The sequence below is a fragment of the Centrocercus urophasianus genome, unplaced genomic scaffold, assembly GCF_019232065.1.
Source record: "Centrocercus urophasianus isolate 14NV4802_14NV808 unplaced genomic scaffold, USGS_Curo_1.0 seq_14, whole genome shotgun sequence".
Lineage (NCBI taxonomy): Eukaryota > Metazoa > Chordata > Aves > Galliformes > Phasianidae > Centrocercus > Centrocercus urophasianus.
In genome coordinates, this window is record NW_024884586.1 from 6,950,525 (window position 1) to 6,977,615 (window position 27,091).

Sequence of the window (27,091 nt, forward strand, 5' to 3'; positions counted from 1 at the left end):
GAGCACTTGGCATGCAGTTAATTATGTTTGCCTTTCCCCTTCAGCACCCACTAACGCCCAGCAAAGGCCGCGGCGGCTCAGATCAGGAATTTGAGTGCAGCAACTGAGACATCCTTCATCTCTGAGCCAGGCAAGTGGAGCTGGCAGCTGGAGGAGAGGGAGGGAGGGTGCCTTCCCCTGCAGCAACCGCTGCTGTAAACAGCTCTATGGGAGAGCTGCCTGCTCCCAACACCCCATGGGACTACAGCACAATGTAGTTAGAGCTCAGACAACATCTAAACACAGAATGGACATCAGCAATTTATACCTTTGCTGCTAGTCCCAGCCCTCTTAGTAGGAAGCAATTAGACACATTGCTACTGGTAACACAAACAGCCCAGAATAGGCTTAGGAAATAGAGCTGCCCAAAGCAAAAAATACCTCCAAAACTTCTCATTAGAAATGCTCTAGAGAGTTGTTTTAAAAACAGTTGGTGGGGGCAGAGGATGAACGAAAAGGATTCTGCTGGGAAAAGCCTAAATTAGTATACAATTGTTTGACCAAAAAAAAAAAAAAAAACCCCTAAAAAAACTCCAAAACAATATTTTCAAGTTAATATTCCTAGGAATCAGGAGTCTCCAGTAACACCTCCAGTGAGTTGGCCCTTCCTTTCTAAGTCCTTCAACCCTCTGGATAAGAAACTTTTTCTCAAAAAAAGGCCAAGCTGTGGCTGCTGGTGTAATCTGAGAAGGACAGGGCTGCAGGCTTTCCACCCACCCTTCCCCGCACAGTGGTTTATCCATGCTGCTCACATGCTCCTACGCAGCAGGACCGCTGTTCTCCGAGAACAACCAGCTCCTTCCCTGAACAACACCTTAAAAGGGCCTGGTTTGACCATTTCTCTCTTAGCATCTCAGCTCAAGCATTCACATACAACTGATCTGCTTCAAGCATGTGTTAATGCTTAGACCTGAAGTGCCAACAGGGCACAGCATTCAGCTGGGCAAGCTTTAGGATCCCAGCTATGTTTCCAGGCTTGAGTCCCAAGGCATACAGCCCAGATGCCAGATACGTGCTGTGCTTTGTCAGTTTGTTTCTACTATCGCCTCTCTCCCTGTTTAACACCAGCTCAAGGCTGACAGCAATTCACATCAGTGTAACATTAGCTCTAAAAAGGCAGGCATAATTTCATCCCCATGTGGAGCAGCACCACAGTTCAAATGTTCTGTGGCACAAAGCAAACAGCATCACACTCACGGGAAACCACCTGGAAGGTCAGCTAAGGACTGCACTCCCTGCAGCCCGAGTCCTGCTTTGAAGCGAGAACAAGACAGCCCTGTTTCCTTGGAAGACGTGGCAGAAATCGGTACGCGATGGAAAGAAACAAGATCTGACAACACATCATCAAAAATCCACTAACGAGGGAGTGGTTTGCTTTGTTTCTTTTTTAATTGTTTTTAAATATCACTTTTTTTTTTCTTTCTTTCTTTCTTTCCAGAAGTCATTATGTCCGACTCCATTAACATTCAGGTAAACAAGTGAAAGAACAACAGATGGGCATGATCTCATAGCACAGGCGCAGCCGCCGCAAGCGGGGCTCTCCGTCCCTCTCTGCACCAGCACAGGCGATGGCTGCAGGACAGCCGTGCTTCAAATGCAGCAAGGAGTCCAAGCCAGGACAAGACAGAAAGGTGGTTGCTGGATCTCATTCTCGACCTCCTCCCTCGCTGCTCCTCTGATGGCACAGAGCAGCAGGCGGTGGGAGCTGCAGGGACTCTACCAGACCATCCATACAAACAGCCCCAAGACGGAAGGCAGCAGAGGGCTTTGGGGCCTATTTCCCTATTTCAGGTCACTTTAGAAGCCCCTTAGGCATGCATGCCAGTGACACCACAACCCCAACTCTGAATTTCAACAGTCACACGTTCTGCAATACACGTTCTGCAATACACATTAGCTCCCCCGGAGCTGCAACCCCATTCACTCTTCAGCTCCATTCCAACCACATCCCCAGCCTGCCACCCCCTCCCTGAGGCTGCTAAAGCCCACGCTGCTGAAGCCTGGTTCACAAAGCATCCTGGTGTTAAGGTTAACTGGTTGTAAAATTGCAGCGGTTCATCACACTATGCACACTATGAGAAATGTTTATTAAATTGATTTCTGTTTTGTTTCTTTAAAAAAAAAAAAAAAAGGCAAAAAGAAATTGTTAAACACACTGCTTTGTGGCATGCTCCACAGTATGAAAAAATCCCAAGCATTCAGTTGAGCTGTCAGCAGCTCTGTTTGACTTTTCCCTGTGGTCTTTGAACTCAGACCTGGACAGTTCACTCACCTCCTCCCCACAGCCTCCCTCCTCCCTCTCACTCGGCTTGCAGCTTGCTGCCTCTTGCTTCAGAAAGATGCTTCTTTGGAGAGGGAGGGTTTGTATGGATCACCCACAATTTCATCTGCAACCCCTCTGGGTCAAACCGTACAATTGAACATGGGGACTCTCAGCTGAACTCCAAAGAAAGCGCACCCCTCTCCCCACAGAACTCCTTCAGCCCCTCCCGTGACATCCCCATCAGCACCCACAAGGACAGGAGGCAGCACATGGTCTGAGCAGACATCCTGCTGCTCTCTCTGCTCCCACAGCCCCAACTCCCTCAGCGAGCACCGCTTTTCTCCCAGTTGCTCCTGCACGGGACAGCCCGGATCCCTGAAGCTATACCATCCAAGGATGTGCCTGACCTGCATCGAGTTCTCTGCAGGGAGACCCAGTCCATCTTCAAACAGAGCTGCAGCTACTTACACAGCGTCAACTGAATACTGAACAATATCAGAAACACGGTACAAGGAAAGAAAACAGAATTGAAATGCTTAATGGCATATTTATACACATTTATCAACAGTCAACGAAAAAGGCGGCGAGTTACACATCCATTCTGTATGCTGACAATCCTGATGCACATATATGTAAACACACATGCTTGGCCGATGCATACATCTATAGCCACAGAGTAGATGACCTGAAGGAGCTATGCTGGGGAGCCTGGAAGGGGTTACCTACTGCAAACCCGAGCCTCATTCTCCACGTGCACAAAGTGGACATTCAGGGCAGTGTTGCTTTAAGGCTGTTTCTAAGGCTGAATCTTTTCTCCTCCAAACCCCCTCAAAACAAAGGTCTGTTGAAGCACGTCCTCCTCTTACCTAGCGCATTTTTATATATTTTTCTCCCTCTATATAATTCTTAAAGGCCCTATATACCAAAAGGCAGGAATAGGAAGGGGGTGAGCGAAAGGGGAGAAAAACCACTGCAGGGATCAGCTTGCCCCACTGCAGGAATTTCCTGTTCCATTTTGGCACCCACGTGCCACAGACAAGGTGCTCATACTGACCACATCTCTCTCTCCTCATCTGATTTGGAGCTCCTCCCCACTACCTGAAGGTAAGGGGAGAGTGAAATCCTCAAAGAAACAGAAATATTCCTGAGGTGAGGAAGGCGACTGCAAGTTTTACATCTTCCCCTTTCTTGCTTCAATGTGGCGAAGAGCTGAGAGATGCTAAGATTTCCAGCTCAGGTGCCCATTTGGACTAAGGAAAAAGCTTTGCTTAAAAATATATATCTATAGAACTATACACATAGATCATCTTTTTAGAGACACTCTGATTTTATTACATAGATCCTGGGTCACTCTTCCCCTCTATGTACACGGTAAGAGTGGCATACAACAGAAGCCACATACATCTAATTGGCAACCAGCGCTTACCAGAGCACAGGAAAGTGTTTGACTGGTGCAATAATCCTGAATTCCCTTGTTCTGGTAAGCTGATCTCTAGGTACTGTTACTGAAAATGAAAGGTCTTAAGAGAGAAACAATTTTTAAAATTCTTTTGCAAAAATCAGGCTATGAAATTTTCCCAGCAGTGCTACAGAGTGCGACAATATACTTGAAGCAGGGAAAATTTCACCGAGCAAAAGAGTGATGCAAAGATGAAATCTTAAAGCGTATATGTATACAGCTGGGAACCCCTGCAGTGTGTAAATGTAGAATTTGTAAGGTTAAGGACTTTTTTTTTTTTCTTCTTTTTTAAAAAATCTTGCTTTTTTTTTTTTTCCCCCCCAATATCATTTGTATCTAAGCGTCAGTTGGAAAGCTCTGTACAACGCTAGATTCACTCCAGAAATTTATGTCTATAAACATTCAGTGAGGTTTAAAAAAAGAAAAAAAAAAAAATAGAACAACTTAGTTTTCAGGATGTTCTGTTAGAAGAACCGGGACTCAATTCATCCCCAGCCACTGACCCTTTAACGTGACAGATCGCTGGAAATGAGCCGATTTATAAAGTCAGAGCTTACAGAAAAACTAACAAAAAAAAGAAAAAAGAAAAAAGAAAAAAGCTATAAAGATCATCTACTTTCAGAGAGTAAAAAAATGTCAGTGTGACCTGTGGTAAGAGATTACCTAGCGATGCAAACAGATCTGAGAGGAGCATTCACCTCCATCTCGCCAGGACACATTGCACCCGGCCAACTGGGTCTGCTCCCCTTCCTCTCTCCTGGGCTTCCCAGACAACAGTGTGGAAATGCTGGGAATTAGGATGATGGTAGGAAAAGAAAACAAATGACCAAAAAAGCTAAATCCAGCTTCAGCATCAAACTATGCATATATAAAAATAATAATAATAATAAAAAAAAAACCAGTCTGTATTGAAATAGTAAAAAGCAAGGCAAAGATTTCTGATAACAGGCTGCAGCCTTCTCCTCTGTACATCCTCCACCACTGTTATTTCTGAATTTTGGGGCTGGGGAAGGGGGAGGAAGGATTCGATCTGCTACAGCAGCTTTCCCTATCACACAAAAGTGATGTGTAACTAACTGAGCCACAAGGATACGGGAAAGTTTTATTTATTTAAAAAAAAAAAAAAAAAAAAAGTACTTCAAAATAAAAACGATAAGTACTGTATGGTAATATTGGAAGTATTTATATACATTGTTTTCTTTGTCTTTTGTTGAAATGTCTCCTGGTCACTTGGTGGCACTTGGGGTCCCCTCCAGCGCCGTCTGCCCTGCTCCCCCCTTCCCCTCCCCGCTCTCACGCCTCAGTAGACGGAGCTGTTCCTTATGCCGCAGCACAGCACCATGCTCAGGATCATTTCGAAGATCTGTCAGGAGACACAAAGCCACCAGTGAGGTGCTGATCCCCAAGACATGGGAGCTCCCCTCTCTTGAAGCTAGGGATTAAGACATTCTCACGTTCCACACCCTCCAAGTAAACACTCTCATGCCAAAGATAAGGCAGAGATGTTTTTGCTGCCATTTCTTCACAGATCTGGCCTATTTGAGATAAGATCCCGAGTGCCACTGAACACCAGGGAGAAGATTCCTTCCTGCTGCAGGACCCCAGAGGCCAGGCACCACAGCAGGAGGAAGGACCAGCATTGGAGGCAGTGAGGATGGATGAGCTCCAGCCCCCTACCTTTCCAGAAGGGCCTGTGTGTGGTCCTGCTTCACCCCACTGGCTGGGCACCCACCCCAACAAGATACTGGGGGCACGAAGCCTGCAGTCCTGCTGCATACCAGAGCAGTTGTGGTGCAGAGGGCTCTGGTCTGCTGGGTGGGGGTCCAGCTTCCCACTTCCCATCCCCACTGTGGTGATGCTTACCATGATGACAGCAACCACGATGGCAGCGATACCGATCAGGTACAGTTTCCCAGAGAAGAGCTCGTCAATCTTTTTGTGGCAGCTTGCATCAGCCTGAAGCAGAGAACCAACATGGTCAGCACCTGCTGTCCTCCCACCTTCCCCAGATATCCAAAAAAGCACTCTGAGGTCCCCGCTTTCCCCTTGTCCCACTCATGTTTATGGGTCCTGGCTCTAGGACTCCCCACTGGATGCGAGCTCCTCAAGCAGGAGCACAACAGGAAGTATCAACAGAAACCTGATGTCCCTCTACACAATCTCCAAATAAACAACAGCTCTACCCTGTATCCAGATCCCAAATAAAGCCTCAGCTTTCTGTGGCAGTGCTAAGGGCAGAGTAGCCAGTCCTACCTGCAGCAAGCCTTTCAGGAAGTCCTTCGAGCACAGGTCATCTCTCCACAGAGGAGTGAGTGTTCCAACCACAGCATCAGGACCACAGCAGTCCAACTGCAAAGAGAAGGAAAAAACATGTTAGAAGAGAGCAATCCCTCTCCTCACCACTAAACATCTTCAAAAGCCACCCAAGACTTTGGAGGCATCTTGGATGTGTGTGAGGAGCGGGGGGGGAAGGGGAGGAAGGCAAGAGGAAGAAACAGCTTTCCAAATTCAACTTTTTTCTTCACATGCAGGGCAGCTGCTTCCTACAGTGATCCCAGACATGTCTGGCCTCATATCCTGGAGGAGAATGAATACAGCTCTCTCCAGAAATTTACTTCCTGCTGAGCAGAGGAAGTCTCAAATGTAGCCGCTCAGAGCAACGTTTGTCTTCCACTGAGTTTTACTTGATTTAGAGTGCTGAGGTAATTTAAAAGCAGTTTTGTTAAAGCTCAGGCCACACTTCTTCGCACAGTGTGAAGGACAGAATATGTAAGAAGGTGCAGCTCTGTTACCTGGCATTTAAGAAGAGGTCGCCTTACAGGCTAGAGCCTGAATGAACCATCATCTGCTTTGGACACTGCTTTTCCTATCCACTTTCCTGACCACAGTTTCTCCTCCTTCCTCCCACATTCTCATTTCCTCTGGCTGCAAGGAAATTCCTACGCAGAGGAGCTTTTTTTTTCTTTTTCTTTTTTCCATAGAGCTTGGAAAGCAGGCAGCAAAAGCCTAGCAAGAACAGACTTGCTTCACCTCAATCCTAACCACTAATAACGCAGTGCTGTCCTCACTCCCTGCTCTGCAGGTGAATTTAATGTCTCTTTCTCCTTGGGGAGCAGTTTAAGTACAGTGTGGCACGATAGACCCCATTCCCCAGCCGCTGCCTCGACCAACCGTGTGCAGCTGGAGCCTCACCGTTTCATGGAAAGTCCTCACCACAGCCTTCCCGTTGTTCGAGTCTGAATCTGCCATGAGCGCCTGTTGGAATGCTTGGTCGTAGAACTGCTTCACGTCTTTGGCTATCTAAGAAAGACCAGAAAAACTTCCTTTCAGCCTGAGGAGAATAAGGAAACCCATCCAGCAGCTTCCCCTAGACAGCACTTACAGGCAGACATGCTGTTTTAATAGGTTTGGACCCTTTTTATTACGGAGAAAGCCTTGTCTATCATGGGGCAGGACGTCCCCATCCTGTAATGGCTGCTGGAGAATTAACAGCCATGCTCCAGCTCAGCCAGCTGGCCCGGTGGACTGCACACACCCACCAGCATCTGCTCTGCCAAGCAAGAAAAAAAGAAGACCAGGAAAAAAAGCCCCATTCATTTTCAGGGAAATTGACCTCATGGCTTATCCTCCAACACTTACCAATAATTTGGGAGGGCGATGAAAGGAGGACAGGCAAAAGAAAAAAATATGGGCAACTATGGGAAAGGAAAGCGCTTTCCAGAACACCTGTTTTTGCAGCATGCGATGGATTAGCACGCAAATAAAGGGACTGCAGCAAAAAGCAATGCCACATCAATCACTTATCCCAGCATTTTTTCATAATCACTCGAAAAGTTGGGTTTGGAGGGCAGTACTCCCTGATTATGGTACAGAGGTATGGAAAAAAACAAAACAAAACAAATAATTGCTTCCTGATCCTGTAGCTAAAGCAGAACTAACATGGCAGGGCCAGAGACAGACTGCCTGTGGTCCCATGGAGGCATCTCGTGCCTGCTGCACTTGCTGTCCCCCAGGGTGCTGGCCCAGGCAGACTTTCTGCCTCGTCCTCCTGAGTGTCCCCTTGGTGCACCCATCTTTTCCTTCCCAGCCCACGAAATGCAATCACACAATACTGGGGTACAGCCAGCTGTCAGAGGCTTCCAAGCAGCTTGCTTATTGTGGCTGAAAAGGCCAACACGCAGCTGCCCCACCCATTTCAAACAGTGAAATTCATTGTGAGCGACTGCGGTCGTTGCTTTCACGTGGGCAAATCCTAAGTTTCTCCCATATCCTGAAGCTTTCCACCTGCATGCAGAGCAGCAGTCACAGCCCTCCTTACCCTGCCTCCATCTTGCTCTGCTGCTTCACTCATACATCTTGAGCTGCTCAGGATTCACAAACCAACATGTGCAAAGGTGAATTTGCTTGGGAACAGCATGCTGTCTGCACAGCAGTACATTTAGCCAGGGAGTTTATTCTGGTGAAGTCATGCTCTCGGTGTAAGGGTGTTTCCAACCACAGTCCTGAGCTATGTAAGAACTGAGCAGGCCCAACCTTCTGCCATGGCATGCGTTACATGCAAACTCAAATTCACTCCCCACTGCTGGCAGCCAGGAGCTGTTTCTAACCCGGCCTTTGTGCCTGCACAGCCTCCCCATCCCACAGTCACAGGACGTGAAACTGCCTTACCTGGTCTTTGTTGACAAATCCCCAGATTCCAGCTGCAACCTCACAGGCAAACAGGATCACCAGGCAGGTGAAGAACTGTGGAGACAAAATGGGAGGGGGACACTTAAGCACAGCTGTACAGGCTGAAGAAGCAATAAGGTGGGAGGGGTGCACGGCAGGTTTTCTGATGGAGGAGACCCAAGCAAGGTCTGCCACTCGCTTATCCCAAACACATCATCCTACAAGCTACCAGATGCTACTCCGTTCCCAAGCTCCCTGCTGGCACAGCTGAGGAGAGATAACCAGAGCCCCTCTCCCCCCCCACAAGAGACAGCAGGCTCAAGGATGCCCCAGTATCACCAAACCAATTGCTGCAGAAACTCTCAGCAGTCCTCCCATCCTGCCCCAGGGTGGGAGTTGCCAGCGCAGGGTTAAAAGCACATTTTGGCTGCTGAGGAGCTGCAGGGCTTCAGGGGATGATTAACGGCCAGCTCTCTCGGCATTCTCAGCTCTGCAAAGCTACTGCAGTTTTTTGAATAAATATAAAAAGTGATGTCTTCCCACAGCCTCGCCCTGTTGTTGCAGCTCCCACACTCCTCCCTGTCACCACACCAAGCCTTCCTCCTCCTCCTTGTTTGTATCTCAGGAACATCCTATGCTGGTCAATCCATCAGACTGGAATTGGGGTGCTGCAGAGCTCACACAGAACTCAGCGGGAGGGCTCACTTTCATGGTGGTACCCTTTGAGGAGAGGTGGCTTGTCCACCAGCCCAGATCAAGGGATCAAGCATTCTGCAGGCACAGTTCTGCCAGCTGCAAAGCACCGCGGGTACAGCTCTATACCATGGCACGTATGGAGGTGCTCCTGGCTGGGTGACAGAGGTCTCTGGGTCATTCCTGCAGAGCACCCCAAGTATGCTGCCCTAAATGTCCTTCGAGCCCAGTGGGAGCTCTGGCCAGCAGGAAGGGCCATCAGAAACCATCTCCAGCCTTTTCCTGGCAGGCCACAGCGTGAGCACATGCAAGCAGCACCAGGCAGCTCGAGCTGCTAATTTCAGCCAAAGCAGACAGCTTCCCCATTGGGCTGCAGGTACGTGGTACCATCTGCCCTCCTAATCTTCTTTCCAACTTCAAGAGGGTATGAGGGGTAATTCAGATTCTGTAATCGCTCATGCTAACAAAAAAAAACAACCCAAAGCCGTCAGACCTTGCTGCAACCATCGCTGTCAGATTTGCGCAGCGGCTCCTCCTATTCCTGGTAGCACTGATAAAGCCTGCAGCAAAACCCTGCTCTCATCCACTAATGTACAAAAGTACTTTATAAAAGCCGACGAGAGCCCCCTCCTTAGAGCCCGTGTGGATACAGAAGCAAACTGGGGGTAAGTGATCTTCAAAGTAAAGGGAAGAAAGCTCTTGTTCCTTCTGTCCTATCAGGGTCTGCAATCGTGGGTCACAGTCTTCCACACTGGTAGCATCTTGCAGCCAGCATCTCCCTGCGGCTTGCAGCCACTACCTGGCAATGTTACGAAGCCTAGCACCTGGTCTGAAGCTGAATTGCATGTGAGAACTTGCTGCAAGTACCTGCATGTCCCTCTCCGGAGGCACAAGTTTTTGGTGTGGCTGCACTTTGTGCAAATGAGCTCACACTGTGCCAGGAATCCGAGCTGCTGCCTGACATCAAGGACACCTGTAGCTCTGCAGCACTGGGTTTCCCAGGATTTACCTTGACAATCTCACTAAGATATTGTGGGAAACCTTCGCTGTTTCCTAGTCCTCCTAACAGGCAAAAAACATTAAGATCTGGAATCTCCACAACAGCCTCCAAACCAAGATTGAAATGAGAAACGGCAGGGGATGTAGGGTAGGGAAGAAGTGGCACAGGGACCACTTGATGCCACATTGCTGGGCAGATGCCAAAGCACCGAGCCTTACCGTCCCCAGAAGGCACTGTGACTCCTGGATTGCGCCATAGCATCCGAGGAAGCCCACAAACATCATGACAGCACCAACAGCAATCAGGATGTAGATTCCTGCAAGGCAGAGCAAGAGGTAAGGATGTTAACATGGGATGATCTGTGGGAGCATCTCACTGTGGCCAGGCATGTTAGCTGCTCATCGCTGCTCATTACGGGTGTGCATAATTAAGTGCTGGGAGACAGAGGAGCAGAGGCGGCGGTGGACGTGGCAGCAGCAAAGCCACTGCATCTCACACTGCTTGCTGCTCCACCAACACTGACATCCTCAGGTCCAAACCTCCACCCTACTATTCCTCCCATTAAAATAAAAGTTATTACTGTCAGCAAGCACCTTTGGGGTGTCTTTGCTCACAGAAATTCCCTCAGCCCGAGCCAACCCTCACTGTTCAGTGGGATGCTCGCACCCCGGCAAACCACACAGCACATGGGAGAAGTCAGACCTCAGAGTGCTCCAAGTAGGTAACACCGAACCTTTTAAAAGCAACCACCCCCAAAATTGCTTGATCAATGTTAGGAAGAGGGCATAGCGGGGAAGACAAAGGCACTACAGCATCCTGAAAGCTGCAGTATAGGAATTCCCATGGCACCCTATTTTAAATACTTAAGCAGAGGAAATAAAAATGATGAGTTAGCGTTATCTTTTTAAACAAGCAACAGGGCATATGGTTTGTTTATATTATACATTACACAAATATTTATCCCACCACAAAACTAAGGGAAAAGCACTGCTTAAGCATCCCATTTAATACAATCTAGCGTTTGTTTTTTAGACGCTCTTCCACAGTGAAGTTTTCTAAACTCTCACAGCAAACTTGCTTCTCAACTATTCCAGTGCTGGGACACCAGACACAGGGCGCTGGGAAACCAAAGCTCCTTCACCAAGGAACCCAGAGCTGGGTCACCCAAGTGCTCTCAATGGCAAAGTGCTGCCAGCTCAGTTACACATCACTTGGCTCCTGCTCCAGAAGTACTGCTTTCTCCTCACGTAGTCCATAGGTTTGGTGTATTTTAATTAACTAATATTCTTAAGTATTGTGGGTCTGCCATTTTGTAAATGGGTTCTATTTTCCATTCCAGAGCCATTTGTAATGGGCGTGCGTGACATGAGTGCTCTTACTGACCTCACTGCAAGTGAAGTTAAGCCAAGGTAAACCTTCTAAAAATCAGATAGACAACAACCTTGATGTGTTTAAAACCCCAGTATGGATGTGGTAGACACAGGAAAGGGTCAACTTCAGCTCCCGATCCTTCCCTTTTAAAACAAAAGCCACTACCCTGCAAACACCCCAGCCCACCTGGACAGGGAAGTGTCCCCAGTACAGCCCCTCTGTGGGGACCCCACATCTCTCCCTTGCTATATTTAGACGCAGCAGGAGGGAGGAAGCCGGGCGCAAGGGAAGAGCGGCACAATGGCAAGCTGACCCAGCAGGATGTCCCTGTCACGGTGACACAGACATCCTCACTGCGATCCACTGGCTGCTACTTCCACTGCAGACAAGGGGGTAAGTCATTACCATGGCACAAAAGCCACCATTCCCACTGATCCTCCCAGTAGGAGGCAACAATGCAGATGTAGCACTTCTGGAGAGCACGATGCTGCGGGGAGTCGACAGGCAGCTTCCCCACAGGGCTATATTCTTTATTCTGTATTCTTATATCCCTCAAAATGAAGGCTGAAGGCAACTTCCAGGCTGAGCAAGCATTGTCAGAACATCACTGGGAGAACAGAAGGGACAAGAGCCCCTTCCTGTGCTTCATTTAAGGGTCATGAAGGACAGCTACCTCACCACCATCCCCAGGTCCCACGCTGCCAAGACAGGGAGATGGGTCTGAGCACAGAGAGATCAAAAACCCTCTAAAGCTTGGGGATAGAGGCCAGCTGCAGCATGGGGCGCAACCAAGTGGCCCTTTTGGTATCCCCTTAGAGCAGCCTATGGGCTGGCAATGGGGCCTATTCAAAAACATCTACAAAATACATAACAATACTATATGGTCTCATACAATACAAATTTCCTTGGAAATGCCACACTGAAGGTTGCAAAAGAAAACAAAAGCCAACCAAGACACCCAGCCGTATGCTCTGGATCACGTTTTCCCACACCCAACCCTTCCCCTGAGGGAAAGGAGCTGGTGCCTGGTGTTTGCCTGGGTGCCAGGCAGCGGGAGGGCTGCTCATGGCAGGTCTGGAACAGCCCAGCCCATTTCTCAGAAAGCAGCCTGACACGTCTTAGTTCTCATTCCTGGCAGCCTGCAGCGATGACAGCCAGTGTGGGCTTGGTGTCAGTGAGCAAGGCACCTGTCATCCCATCCTGAATGACACACTGTTCCTCTAAGCACCTGACTGGGCTTCCCCTTGCCCAAGCCTCCTCCTGATTCCAGCTTCAGAGAAGGGAATCATTGTCTGTAAGCCTGTCCTAGACTGAAAAAGCTTCCCGCTGCAGGTAGGATCCAGGATGCTAAGTGTTGGGAGCAGGGGTGGGAAGCACTAGATGTCATTGCTTGCTCCAGCATTGTGGTCACATTGCTGGCACCCACAGTGTTCTAAAACCCATACCCTCCCTCTGCTGAGAAGGAAGGAAAGAAGAAAAAACAATAGAAAAAGCAGAGAAGAAATTATAATAAATTAAAAAGAAAACCTCAAAAAATAAAAGAAGGAACGAGCCCAGCAGTGTCCTTGCGAAATGAGGAGCAGGACAAGACAGCCCTCCCCTTGTGCAAGGCTCCAGGCAGGGGCATTCCCAAGCAGCTCCCACCTACCTCCCCCCACTTTCTGTCTTCTCTCTCAGCAGCTTTAACTCATTAAGCTAATGGAAGCCAGTCTCTTCCCCTCAGGTCACCATGGCAATGTTTCCAAAAGAAAAGAAAAGGAAAAAAAAAAAAGGCAAAAAGAAATCTCCCCAGCATCGCACCATTCTTCCCAGGAAAGCTGGGCGGCTCTCCAAGCCTTGCCCCCCTAATGATGCTCTCCTCCTGCCCTAGGCTGCCAGGCCGGGGCTTGTGGAGCCTTTGTGGGGAGGGAAAAAGAGATTTTTGTTCTCATCCTCCCGCCAGAGCGGCTCCCAGGGAGGAGAATGCAAGGCTTGTGCAAGCCACCAATGAGACTGGCAGGGCTGCGGCCGCCAAACGGGGAAGGCTGGCACCAATGCTTGGAGGTGGGGAGGACGAGTCCTGGACAAAGCTGTCTCCATAGCCAACAAGACCTGACCCTGGTCCGCTTCCTTTCAAGTTGAGGGTGAGACAGAGGCAGGGCGTGGGAAGTCCCTCCAAGTTGGGCTGGATGAGGGGAGGCTGCGCTGGGATATTTTTATCCACTTACTCATGGAATCAGCCCAGCAGGTCCCCCCCAGCCCCAGAAGCCTGTATCCCATCTCACAGTGCAAGCAGGACCAACAGTGCTTTCCTGGAAATGGTGTGAGAGGCGCCAAAAAATAGAGAGAGTGCTGGGAGATGACAGCTGGGAAGCCCCTTCCTTTCCCTCCAGCCCTTTTCCTAAGAGAAATGCTGCTGCTCCATAGCTGCTAATGCCTTCCAGATGGAGTAACCCTGTCGCATAGCATGGAAAGCCCTCTGGGGCCACACGTCACACATGTGGAGACACTGCCTTTGTGTGGGAGAACACGAGGAAAAGGAAAGGGGTTCACCTTCCTTTACAAAAACAAAGGGAATGTGTGGAGAAACCCAGCAAACATCCACATGTGTACACACCCATACGCAAACTGACCCCACAGGAAGAGATGACACAACCAGATTTCTTCTGTTCTGCCTGTCTGGGAAATGTTGGGTCATAGAATCATATTACAGAGACCTTGGGTCTCAAAAGTCAGTACGCAGCTTGGAGGAGGACTGCTGCATGTCTCCAGCATCCACAAAGCCCAGGGAGTTTTGGAGCTTCCCTTGACTTCAGTGCACAAACAGGGAGCACGAGCAGGCTGCATGTTAGAGACAACGAGGCTGCCTTCTGAGCCTAACCCGAATACGCAATGACACAAGTTGTTTTGCACTCGGGTAGATCCGAACCCAAAATAACTCACTGCCACCAACTTTAAGTCAAGATTTACTAAGCCAGCAGGGAAGTGGCCTTAAGTCAGAACCAATTTTAGCTTGCAGAGTAAACGATCCTCGGGAGCTAATCACTATGAAGGTATGCTGGGTTACAATTAAGTGTAAGTTGCTTTTTTAATAAAAACTGATTCTGAGCTAAAAATACAGAAAGGTGATCATTTTCATTGTTAAAGAAATGGTATAAGCCACACACTTAGAGGGAACTATTGACAACGTGTTGTGCGCTATATCTGTTATTTTAAGAAAAATTCTACCACTATTGAAGGAGTTGATCTGCCAGTGATTATTGGCAAGTTGAGAACCTACAAACCACAGCCTTTTCTTCTTTTAAGAGACTAGATAATTAAATTATCCTTACCTATAAATAGGTTTATTTCCAATAGAGAAAAATACGCATACTTCCAACTGAGAAAAAAATAAACAAACAACAAACCATGTACAAATTAATTTAGCAGTCACCATCTCTGCTCACTCTGCTTCAATGCCAAATGTAAGCCCTGTTTTCTACTGCTGAGTGTGGGAGCTTGGCCACCGCTCACATCTCTGCCAATCAGCCACACATCAGGGCCTGAAGGAGCAGAGCACAAGGACCCAGAAATTGGGACTTTGGGGCTCCCTAGGTCTTTCCATGAGGGCCTGCACCCAAGACATGCGGCCCTGTGACAGAATGGCTTGGCCACAACTGGAACCCATAGCCATGAGCGCTCCTACATGTCGGAAGGCCAGCAGGTAAACCCAGGGAAGCTCAGGTGTCCTGACCACTCCTGCACAGCTGCTAAATAAGCTTTAACGTGAGCATCAGAGCCCCTGAGGCCAGCAAAGTCTCCTGAAGGTACTGTACGAAGCCCAGGCTGCAGAGAGGATACCAGCAATGGTATCGCATCATGATCACATGCAGATGCGGAGGAGCCAGAGCCAGAACTGCCATCTTTATCAGCCTCGTCGCTAGGGGAAAAAGCCCAAACATAGAAAAGTGATGATATGTTTTCTATTTGGGCAGCAATATACTGCAAGACAGCAGAGAAGGGGAAAGAAAGGGAGTGGCAGCGACAGACTCCGTGTCCAAATTTAAATCGCTACTGAGTGCCTGCCCGAAACCCTACACTCTCCCAAAGAGTGCCGGTGCTGCTGTTCTGGGAAGGAAACGGCAGAGGAACCACTGACAAAAAGTGAAAAGTCAGAGGGAAAACTAAACAGCAGCAAACTCAGCCCTCTTCCTACACCCAATGCCGCATGGAAAACTACACCCAAGTCTGCACAGCTCTGTGCTTGGCCTGAGGCCCAGGGGTGAGACAATGAAAGCAGTAGGTCGTGCTGCTCCATCCCAGTTGGGAACAGCTGGGTACCCACTGCCCAGTTTGGAATGCTGAGAGGAGCCAGCAGCGAGGCTCTCACAGCACTGCTCTTTTGAAAAAGAAGATGGTTCTTTATGCAGGGGGGGTCACTAGACAACTAGGAAATGGTTAGCCAGTTGTTAGCATTCAGTTTGTCAACGCTGCGAGCTACTGTAAAGGCTGGTTGCTGACCAGCTAACAGCATATTTCAGGACAGGTTTTTGATTGAAATCCACAACTAAAAGGGAGAGAGAGGAAGAGCAGGAGGAAACCCAGCTGCTCTCTCAGAACAGCTGCCAGCAGGGAGGGCTGTGAGGCACCCAGCTCCCACTGCTGGCTCACGCTGCCTCTCTGTATGGTGACTTACACTTGCGAGCTCACAGCTGCTGTGTATGTAGAAGCATGCCCAGGCTTCCTCTGTTAGGCAAAAATAACTCACCAGTGCCAGCAGAGCCCCTTAGCAAGTCAAATCACCTCGGAAATTGCACACTGTAAAACCATAACCTCGGAAGAAGAGCAAGCAGTTTCCTCTACAGTCTCAAAAGCATGAAGCACCCCAGAGATCCCCATCCCCAGTCTCGCTGGCTCTTGGAAGCCCCAAACCAGCTGCTGTGCCCCTTGTTGCAGCGTGAGCTCTCCAGGAGGGGACCTGCAGGGGGAGAAGGCTGTGGTGGCAAGCTGCTTTGCTTCTGCCTTATTTCTGGGGAGACATGAAACCCTGACGCAGGCTGAAGATAGATAAGCATCATGCCTTGCTCCCCACATCCTCCTCCTCTCATTTCTCCATTGCTGCCCGGCCCCGCATGCAGCGCTGTTTTTTCCTCTCACAACACACATGTGGCTATAACAACTTTTACAAAACAGCTCTTTCTTTTTGGACAGCTTTTTCTTTCTGGACCCGGCAGAAAAGCCAGGAGGCAGCAAAGCACCACTCCCTCTCCCGGATACAAACCCCCACTGTGCATGTTCGCCCCTGTTGACTGTTCCATTGTGCTCCCCATCCCACAGCAAGGCCTGCCCAGCATTACAGCCTCCCTACAGGCCCTGGAAGCCACTAAAAAGCAGCTTGAAAGGGAAAAATACATATCTAGAGACCAGTCCTGGGCTCAAGGGAGAAGTCTCCAAGGCAGGAACACTGTGTGGTTGTTGGATGGCCAGGAGAAAGGGGGGGGGGAGAAGGGGAGGGGAGGGCATGCCAGTTGTTGGGGGAAAAAAGAGGAGTAAAAGGAGAAAAACAGAATCCCAGACTTCAGGCTGAAGAGGGCTGGCTAAGAGAGACAGCAGCTGAAAGAAACGCTTTGCTATTATTACTGCATGGAAATTACAGCCACCAGAAGGAATCCAGGCAGAGTGTTGCTGACTATAACTTTAAACAGAGCAGGAGCCGTGTGGCCGGGCTGCTTGCAGCACTGGGAGCCAGTGGGGCTGGGGGGGTTTGGCTTGCTGCTGTTGTGCACTCCCCACCCGCACCCAAACAGCAAAGGGCAAGGACAGAAAGTGAATGTAAACAAGCCAAAGAGCAAAGGACGCTCATAGGTTTTGGAGAAGTGTCTTTTGGGACACATCCATTTGGCCTCCAAAGAAAGGAGGTGTTTGGATCAGATCCTGGAAAGGAAAATGTTTAAATTTTTTTATTATTATTATTATTATTATTATTATTATTAATGTAAAACATACAAAGGGGAAATACTTTAAATACAGCTCTGTGTACAGGGCAGGAGGGGGCAAAACCCACTGCTGCTGACAGCAGGAGCATCTCTGGCAGTCACGCACAGCTGGGCAGAAGGGCTTGGGCATGGTTTTAAACTAAAAGAGATTTAGGTGAGGAGAAATTCTTTCCTCAGAGGGTGGTGAGGCATTGGCACAGCTGCCCAGAGAAGCTGTGGATCCCTGGAGGTGCTCCAGGCCAGGCTGGATGGGGCCCTGGGCAGCCTGAGCTGGTGGAGGGCAGCCCTGCCCATGGCAGGGGTTGGAATTGGGTGGACTTTAAGGTCCCTTCCAACTCAAGCCATTCTGTGATTCTCTGATACACCACTTGATGGCTAGATGGAATGTAAACACTTTCAGCTACAGACGAGAAGAGGAACAAACTCAGACCTCCGCCTTCCCCTGATATACAGACACATACTTTCCGTGTCACTGATCTGAGGAGTTCTGGAAGGACCAGTCTTCACTCCACCCGTGCAACCCATGAATGATCACCACAAAGCAGGGCAGTACAGAGAATATCAGGACAGCAACATGTATCTCAAGCCCTCCCTTCTGCCTCCATCCCAGCACTACTTACCGACATAGAAGGTGTTGGGAGCCTGCTTGTCACCCAGCTGCAGGTAGAGGATGTTGGTGGTCTGCGAGTCATGGCGGAGCCACAGAGCCACTCCGAGGATGATGCCCCCGGCCAGCTGCAGAGAGAGCAGAGCCACATGTTACCCATGGCCTGACCTGAACACCAAGGCAGGAGCATGATAATGACCTGCAGGTGGCTTTAATGTCCAGTAATTTCTTCCTGGCAGAATGGACTTCCAGCAGGATTCACCATGCTATCCATGGCAGTCCCCTTTCATTTAAAAAAGCATCAGAGAAAGGATGGAATTTCAGATCAGTTGCTGGAAACATCTGCTTAAATGCCCATCTGAGTGTTTGAAACTCCCAAAGCCACTCATCTTAAAAAAGAGCCCATGTACAAAACTGGAAAATAACTCCTGAAAACTACAGAAGTGGACACACAGTGTTTTTCATTAGGGTCTGAGGCAGATCAGGTGCAAGCGTGAGGGTCACATCTGACAATATGAAAATAGAGATTTTGCTTAGGAAAAGTGCAAACTCCTCAGCTGTGCAAGTGCAGCAGTGCTCAACCAAATGCACGTGGACTTAAATTTCCAAAAAAGGCTCCTTGCATTCAACCCAGTCTTGCTCCTCCTTAAGCCAGAAAGTGAGTTTCTCCCTTGCTGACTCCTGCAAATCCCAACCAAAACTCTGTTTCATTGGGGTGCTCCCACGGCTTGGGCAAGCACACAGCCTGTACAGAACTCCCTGGGCAAGCTGACCTCGTGGCTCCTGGCATAAAGGCTCCCTACCTTCACCTTGTGGGCAATGCAGGAGGGCAAGGAGAAAAGCTTTGCTCTCCACAGCGACCACCTTTAGCACTTGTCCCCAGTGATCAGTGCTACCTCCCTGCTTGCAGGCTCCCTCCAGTGTGGCTCTCCCAGCCCTGGCTATGGACGTGCCACGGAGGCAGCCAATGCCCCAGCTGGGCTGTAAATAAGGCAGCCAGCGGCATCGCCCCACACTGAGCCTGGCATTGCTTGCTTATTGTCTGAGAACATAACAAAGCCTGTGTCCACTTATCCTCTGGGAAGGAAGGGGCAGTCCTCTGATTCATGGATGCCATTGCAAACAACCCATCTCTTGAATGGGGCAAAGAACTCAGCCACGCTTGGGATTCAGTGGGGAAGGAAACAAGAAGAGAGGAAGGAGAGCACGGAAGGGGAAATAGAGCACTGGACTGCTGCAGAAACTCAGGTTCCAGCAGAATAACGTGTTGGGTTTTTTTCCAATTAGAGAACAACCCAGAAAGAAAAGCATTTTTTAAACAGAGCACCAAGAACCTTCAGCTGGAAGTTTCAATCCAACAGCAGCTGCATTTCTTAAGAGCAAACAACATTCACTCACTAATGAAAACAGGATTTAGGCTATGCTGAGTAACTTTTTCCATGAAAATCATACATCCTTCTACCACCAAGCAGCACAGAATGCAACAACAGCATCTTTCCAAAGGAATGAAAACAAGAGGGAGAAAACCCTGCTGGTGTATTGGAGTAACCCTGTGTCCGCTGGGATGTGAGCATTTACATTGCAGCAGCACTCAGAGAACCCCAGTTTCCCTGGGTGCCTTCTTGCACTCCAAGTTGCATAGCCTCATTGCCTGGATTTCCCTTTTTTTTTCCTGTAGGGTATCCATCAGCTCATGCAGGCTATTGAATTCCTTTTTCCTTGTCATGCTTTTCAGACCATAAAGTCTCTGAGACTCATTGCAAACACAAACCCAGCACAGCCCTGATTTGTGTTTTTGGGGACTGCTCTAATGGGAGCGATAGTAAAAGCTTCAATTTCAGCAACGCTCGTGCTACATTTCTCTTAGATGTGGTTTCACAACCCTTCTAACTGACAGTTCCTCTAATACCCCCCTGTGCTTGTGCCTTTGCCTGCCTTTATTTTACAAATAATATTAAAAATCTAGAAAAACCTCAGAAGAAAACACAAAGCCAAATAACACCTCCTCCACCCTCCTCCTGCCCCTCTGTAAAGGCACAAGGAGCTGATCCCAGGCTTAACACCCCAAAAGGCACAGTGTACTGGCACAGAAGGGCCGACCACGGTAGTTCTGCTGTTTCCTCTTTGCTTCTCCTTTCCAGCTTCCTGAGATTTATTGCTTCTGCCTCAGTCAGCCAGACTTTTCTAGCTGGATCCTGCCTGCCTAAGACGGTGTCTGAGGCTGCTAGCTGGCACACGGGGGAATGGCAGCCTCCTGAGACACAAAATCCAAGAGACTGGGCATCACTTTATCATGATAAAGAAGCAAACACCCATGCTTTAAGAACATAAGGCACGTACCTCCTCTTGCCATGAACATGGGGAATCCCTATACAAGATGATGCTTGTGCACATGAGGATGTGTACCACTCTCTTTTTCTGCCGTTACCACGCTTCTTCCTCCTGCTGCCTTTCTCCACCTCTCTCCCCAATAATTTTCCTGGCAGGGAGGAGGAGGAGAAAGAAGAAGCCGTGGCTATGGGGCTCCTTGACCAAAGTGCAACAGACATCCTGCAGTCTGGCCCCAAGGAAAAGAAGGGTTATGTCAGTGCCAGTATTTCACAATGCTGCATTTTTAACAGTGCAGCTTCCCATGGACATGGCTGGCCCTCCTGCTCAGTTTGGGCCATAGGGAGTGAGGGCATGGAAGGATGAAGCAACTTACCAAAGCTGAAGCAGCTCACCATGCAAGCAGCCAGGAATTAATTGCTACATCAGAGTTGAATGTAAGCAGAGGAAGTGACTTAAATCAGATAAAGGAAGATGCAATTCAACTGAAGAAAGCCAAAGAACTTAAAAATCTTCTTTACTGAACTTGACTCAGGCACTTGCAAGCCACAACACTTCTGGAAAGTAGAGATGAGATATCTCCATCATCTCCTGATATCACAATCTCTGATGGCGGTCAAAGGTGAGGCCACATGGCTAAAAACGTGCAGGCTAAGTCTGTTCAGAAACTGGGGCAAAAATGAAGCAGAAAGGTCCGTTTTCTTCATGCACAGGAGGAAGGCTGCATTTTATCCATGCTGTGCCTGGAGCAGCTCAGCCATGGCCACTTTCCAGCAGCCACTATTAATAGAGCAGCGGAGCAGGACCAAGTTCTCCGTTGGTGCCTATAGTTACCAGCCCAACAACATTGTGAGGCCCTTCCAAACAGACCCAGAGGAACGCTCCCGGAGTAGTGGTAGGCTGGGTGCCAAACACAGCCCAAGCAGGAGGAGGGGAAGGGTGAGAGCCCTGTGTCCCCTCTCACTGGAGGAGGACACACCGTGGGATGCTCCCTGCATGGGTACAGCTTCAGGCACTGGCACCCATCAGCAAGGGTTAATTGCCCCAGCAGTACAGGAAAACATTTTCAGATACATCTTTAGAATCAGTTTGGCCACACACATCAATGTTTAGCTCCACTGGTAATACAACAGCTTTCCCTTTTTAATAACACACACCCACACAGCGCTTTCCATCACGGCATCAAAGTGCTCCCAAGGCGTGTAAACGCTCTCACAGGAGGTGAGCTGTAGGGTGTCTGACAGATGAGCCACAGGAACACAGCTGGCAGTGATGCTCCCTCCTCGGGTAGCAAAGGCAGGTACTGCCATGGGATGGAGCACTGTTTCAATGAGCTCCTGCAGGCAGACACCGAAGGCTCACAGGAACAGTTGTGTACACACGATAGCCCAGAAACATCACAGCGAGATGCCACCAAGGCACGTGGAAATACTCTGCACTGTGCATTCCCAACTACACCGAGCCCCAAGTCACTACAGCCAGATGCCAGCAAAGCCTTCTGTCCTCAGTGTTTGCAACACTGTGATTCCCAGGGAGACCAAGGATCAAAACATAAACCCCACTGCACTGGAAAAGCCTGTGACACACTGTGACTAACACTGTTTAAGCAATTTCCAGTCCAGGCATGCGTGTGGGGCTGCAACCCAAACAAGACTAAAACTGTTGCTACGATCCTGCCAGGCTGCTTCTGAGCAGAGTGTTTGAGCAGTGCACTGCACCAACCTCCATCTCTCCCACTGGGTTTCCATCCCCTGTTTTAAACCTCATTTAAATCCTTGCTGTTATGAGGGGAACGAGTCCTGGAGCACGACAGTCCCCACTGGGCCACCACTGAGGGCTGAGGAAGTGCAGGCTTGCCACCTTCCTCAGCGTCACCAAACGTCTGCGTGTGTGCTTTGCAGGCTGGCAGATGACCAGCAGAATTTCCCCAGAATTGTTAAGAGACTACTCAGCAACTTCACCTGTGTTTATAATGCATGGTCTTTCACGTTCCCCCTGTGCTCCTCCTTTTCATCCCCACCCATGCTCAGCATGCGTAGGAGAAAATAGCTACGTGTAGCATAGAAGGGAGGACTGAATCATAGAATCATTAAGGTTGGAAAAGACCACTAAGATCAGCTAGTCCAACCGTCAACTGGTCACCACCATGCCAGAAGCGAGCTCTTCGGACCAGACCCCTCACTGGAGCAGGTGGCAATGTGCTTGGCTGGAGATGTCAGCTGATGGGCTGGGTGAGAGCAGGCTGATTCCTCCCTGCTTATATTTAATCACATTTCAAAAGACCTATTAGGCCTCCTTTGGCGTCTCAGGGTATATAAAAGTGGCTCCAGCCCAACGTGCCAGCCCCAAACCTGGACCGTGCTGAGGCCCTTCCACCAGCGACGCCTCAGGGCCTGAGCTTGGCAGCTCGCTCCACAGCCACTCAATAACCCAGCACCCTTCGCAGACAGCTGGCCATCTCCCAAAAGTCACCGCTCCCCATGGCTCTCAAATATCGCAAGTATACTGCCTAATTCAGCCATGCAACAAAAAACAGAAGCGGGGTTCAAGTATTTCTACCAAGGTTTCAGGCCAAGCTTGTAAACTTTTCCTTATTATCCTTGACAGAATGTCAGTGGGGTGAGGCTCTTCCAGAGCTGCCTTTGTCCTCTTCCATCACCCTAGTGATGCCTGCAAGCTATCATCATGCTACAACCCAGCACAACTCTGCTGGAGGTGCCACAGGTCTACTGGAGCTTCAGAAAGCTCTCAGCAGCCTCAGGACTCTCCTTCCCAGTACCCGGCAGCACACACCAGCGACGTGCACGGAATCCTATGTAAGCTCACTGACAGACATCCTGGCCCAGCTGCTTGCCCCAGCCACCAAAACAGCCTGGTTCTTCCTAAAGTGCAAGCACAAGGTAAAGAAGTTTCCAAAAGGAGAAATCTCAGGCAGATGAGGCTGCCAAGGCGCCCAGGGCGGCTGGTGCTGAAGCAACATTTTACTTTTGCTTCCCAACACGGCGGCTTTGTTATGCCCCCGCGCTGCTACGGAGGTGTCCGTTTATTTACACCCCAGCAGAACAACGGGGCCACTTCAAAAAGTTATCAGCTTCTTTCTTACTTGTTAACATAACTAAGGCTTAGAATTACTTCCTTTCCTCCCCCGGAGTGAGCTGCTTTTCAGCATGCGGCCAAGCCCCGGTGCCTGCCAAGCTCCCAGTTCTGCCTCAAGCTTGTTTTCGACTCAGCGCCAAGCATACAACAAGCAACAGAGCAGTCCCACAGCCCTCACATACCAAGCAGCTGGCACCAACACCGCCCCAAGCCCCTCATCCCACATCTCCCAAGGGCTGGGACACCCACACAGCTGCCTTGCCAACAGCCCAGACACCCTGCAATGAGCACTTCAGCGCTGCTTCCTCCCTCGGAACATAAAACTATCACAGGTCTTCACGACGGGGTAGTGACCAAAACATCTCCTCCCACCATCTGTGGGAGGCTTGCTCCTCACCGCATTGATGAGGTGCTAAACCTTACAATCCCCCTCGACTCCTGCTTATGGAAAACTAGAAGGGTCTGAAAGCCATCAGACCTGTTGTTTACCGCCCCAGAGCCTGTCAGGTTCGTGTAAAACATCGGTGGAGGAGGCAGCCCCGGGAAGCAACTGCTGGCTGGCAAACCCTAGGCAGCGCTTTGGGAAGCAGGCACCAGAAGCCATAAAGGGAAGGAAAATGGATGTGGCATTCCCCTTTTAAGTGAAAGGATGGTTTACTGAGAGTTAGGTATACAGAATGAGTAAGAGAGCCTGCCCAAGAGCAGCAGCAGCACAGGGACCTCCTGTATCCTTCCTGTCCCCATGGGACCCTTCCTTTCTGCATCCACACTTCTGCAACAAGAATGGCAGGAAGCTAGGAACAGGAGGGAAGCAAAACCCCCGGATAGGCACTGAACCTCGTGGGGAAACAGCCCAGGGAGGCGCAGCCCTGTTCTGCTGCCTAGAGAAGGAGGAGGACGGTCCCAACTTATCCTGCAGCTGGCAAAGCATCGGATATCAATTAATCCCGCTGTCGTCACTGCTTGTCAGCCTTCCTCAGTCACTGCTATGTGAGAAGAAAGGCAAAGCACAGTCTCAAGGCAGGCTGGATTGGGGAGCGTCTGCACCGCTCCCTGACGCGTCAGCGTCTGACCCAGAATTGGGAAAAACGGGCAGGAACGCAAATGGTGACCTTCCTCCCCCAGCAGGAGGACCCGCTGCCACCACCATGCCCAGGCAGACGAATTATTCCGTGAGAAACTTTCTCAGGAAAGCAAACCTCAGCGACACCCTGGGAATATCCGCCGGCTCCACTAAGTTCCCAGAGGCAGCGCCCAGCTCTACCCCAGCCCGCTCCAGCCCTGCCAGGGCTGCGAGGGGCAGCAACAGCCCCAACCTCCCCTGCTTTACACATCCCCTCCGCACGGGGGGGCTCACCCCATCCAGCCCTCGGCAACCGAAACACCGCACGGGGTGCGCGGAAAGAAGACAGCGAGCCGAACCCCCGCCCTTGTGCGAGGATCCACAGACGTAAAAATACATCCATCTACGCGAGTATATATAGACGTGCCGTATAAATAAATACAGAAATAAATAAAGCTGCGTTTGCACGCATAAAAAATAGCAAAGGATACATGTTCCCCGCGCCCCGCCGACCAAAGCCCTGATAGCAGGGCGCAAAGCTCAACATGGGGGCTGGTTGGTGGGGGAAGGGGGAGCAGAAGGAATGGAAAAACCCCGGCTCTAGCAGAACGCGCAGCCCAACCGCCCCCACCGCGCCGGGGCTCACCCAGAAGATGAAGTTGAAGACGAAGAGCAGGTATTTGATACACTTGGTGCAGCCCTCTACCCCCATGTCGGCTTCGGCGGCGGCAGCTCCCAGTCTGAGGCCAAGCTAGGCGGCGGCGGGGAGGGAGAGAGGGAGGGAGAGCAGGAAAGGGCCGCCCCCTGCCCGCCCCCTCCCGAGCGGCGGAGTCCCTTTGGGTCCCACCCTCTAAAGCATTTTTTCCGTTCGAATGTTTTTTTCCTTCCCTCTCCCTTCCCCCGTTCTTCGTTTCCCCTCTTGTAGCCTTCCCACCCTCCCACCCCTCCTTTTCCCCACTTGCTCATACATTAAAACTCACCGCCGTGTTCCCAATGCTTCCTTTCAGCCTTACCACCCAAAAGATCACCCCCAAATTGTGCGGAAGCACTCACCGTGCTTGCTTTGCTCCTTTCCCCACCCATCTAGGGGTATTTCAGGGCTCACCATCAAAGAGATGAGGGGCTGCCCAGGGAGATGGTGGAGTCACCGACAAGGTGGACAACCTTGAACGCTGGAGGTGTTCAAGGAACATTTGGATTTTGTGTTGAGGGATATGGTTTAATGAGTACTATTGGTGATAGGTGGATGGTTGGACTGGATGATTGAAGGCCTTTTCCAACCTTGGTGGTTTTGTAATTCTGAGATCTGTGTCACACGTGTTGACATTTTTAGTATCCCTCATGTTCAATTTTAAAAGCCAAAAAGCAGCATCACTGAATCAGGAGGAAGTTTCCCCATCTTCTAGGCTAACCCCACTTTGGTTCATCTGTGCATCCCTAGAAACACAGCCTGCTCTCACCCTGCTGTGCATCCAGCAGGCACAGTTGCTTCTCTTAGGGCTGGGATACCAAAAATGTCAGAACAGAATTCAGAACACAGGAGCCCGATCAAGAGCAAAACCTTAAATGTCTAAAAGAAAAAAAAAAAAAAAAAAAAAAATTCAGGTGTTCAGACAGCATCCCTGGTGCCTGCTGAACCCTGCTTTGCCTTCTGCACCTGCTGTGCACCCAGTGAGGACTGAGGCAGAACAGAAGCTGGCCCAGTTCCCCAGTGACTAGCACTGAGTACATCCCCAACTGTGGGCTTACCATGGATGCATAAATCCTTTGTCTCTAAGTCCCATTTACTCATTTGGCCTTACCAATGAAGCTGGAGCCTAACAGAGGTATTCATGCACTAGCTGATAGACCAAATCGTTGGCTATAGGAGTAATCCTGCCTGGATCCTGATACAAAGGATAATGATCCCAAATTTGTTCCCCTGCTATGACACAGCAATGCTTTGCTTTCTGCCCAGGGTTTGCTGCAGGGAAGAGAAAGAACTGCCTGCAAACCGTTAAGGCCTGAGCAGCAGCACAGCCAGAGCTGGGGTTAGGAAGGAAAGATACTCAAATCAGTGTCTGCATGCTGAGAAGCTGGCAGCCCCACTGCAATCACTACCACCAAACTGGCACTGGAGCCACCAATGGGAAGCTTGGGGTTTTTGGAGAGTGATATCACAGCTGTTTCCTTTCTGCCTTATCTTACGGAAAGTAGCAAATGAGGAACAAAACTTCTCATACACTCCAAATGCTAAACAATCTGGCTCAGAGCTAATGCATTCCTACTGCTGGGCATCCCCATGCCTGAGCCACGTGCTGTCCATGGCTCCAGCTTGAGGGTCACAGCTCCCATCTCCTACAACACCCAGCTCTGGGATCTAAATGAGGTTCACCCACCTGCCCACCCTGACAAAACCTCTCTACAGCTTGGCAGTGGGGAAGGATTTCAAACTTTGTCCAAATATCCCTCTCTTCCATCAATTTATTTACTTCCTGTCAGCTCAGCTGAGTGCGCTTGAAAACTTTGACCTCGGTCTGGGAAAAAAGAAACCAAACCAACAAAACAAAC

The 27,091-nt window shown here is 49.7% G+C and overlaps 1 protein-coding gene across 1 annotated transcript; it reads right to left on the minus strand.

The window, feature by feature from the left end:
- Window positions 1-2,829: 2,829 nt before the first annotated feature.
- CD81 (CD81 molecule) lies at window positions 2,830-25,311 on the minus strand. The gene is made up of 8 exons (XM_042813746.1): window positions 25,188-25,311; window positions 18,068-18,182; window positions 10,341-10,438; window positions 8,430-8,504; window positions 6,954-7,061; window positions 6,015-6,110; window positions 5,625-5,717; window positions 2,830-5,124 (listed from the first exon to the last, which is right to left on the minus strand). The coding sequence occupies exons 1-8, from the start codon at window positions 25,251-25,253 to the stop codon at window positions 5,062-5,064; spliced, it is 714 nt and encodes a 237-aa protein (XP_042669680.1). The 5' UTR covers window positions 25,254-25,311; the 3' UTR covers window positions 2,830-5,061.
- Between the last annotated feature and the right edge of the window lie 1,780 nt (window positions 25,312-27,091).

What these genes read in the sequence shown, in the direction of transcription:
- CD81 (XM_042813746.1), bottom strand. Translation starts at nt 25,253, where the DNA reads ATGGGGGTAGAGGGCTGCACCAAGTGTATCAAATACCTGCTCTTCGTC. An exon ending in TGAGGACTTTCCATGAAACG is followed by an intron (nt 6,111 to 6,953) that starts GTGAGGCTCCAG and finishes TTCTCTTTGCAG; the next exon opens with TTGGACTGCTGTGGTCCTGA. An exon ending in TCGTGGTTGCTGTCATCATG is followed by an intron (nt 5,125 to 5,624) that starts GTAAGCATCACC and finishes GTCTCCTGACAG; the next exon opens with ATCTTCGAAATGATCCTGAG.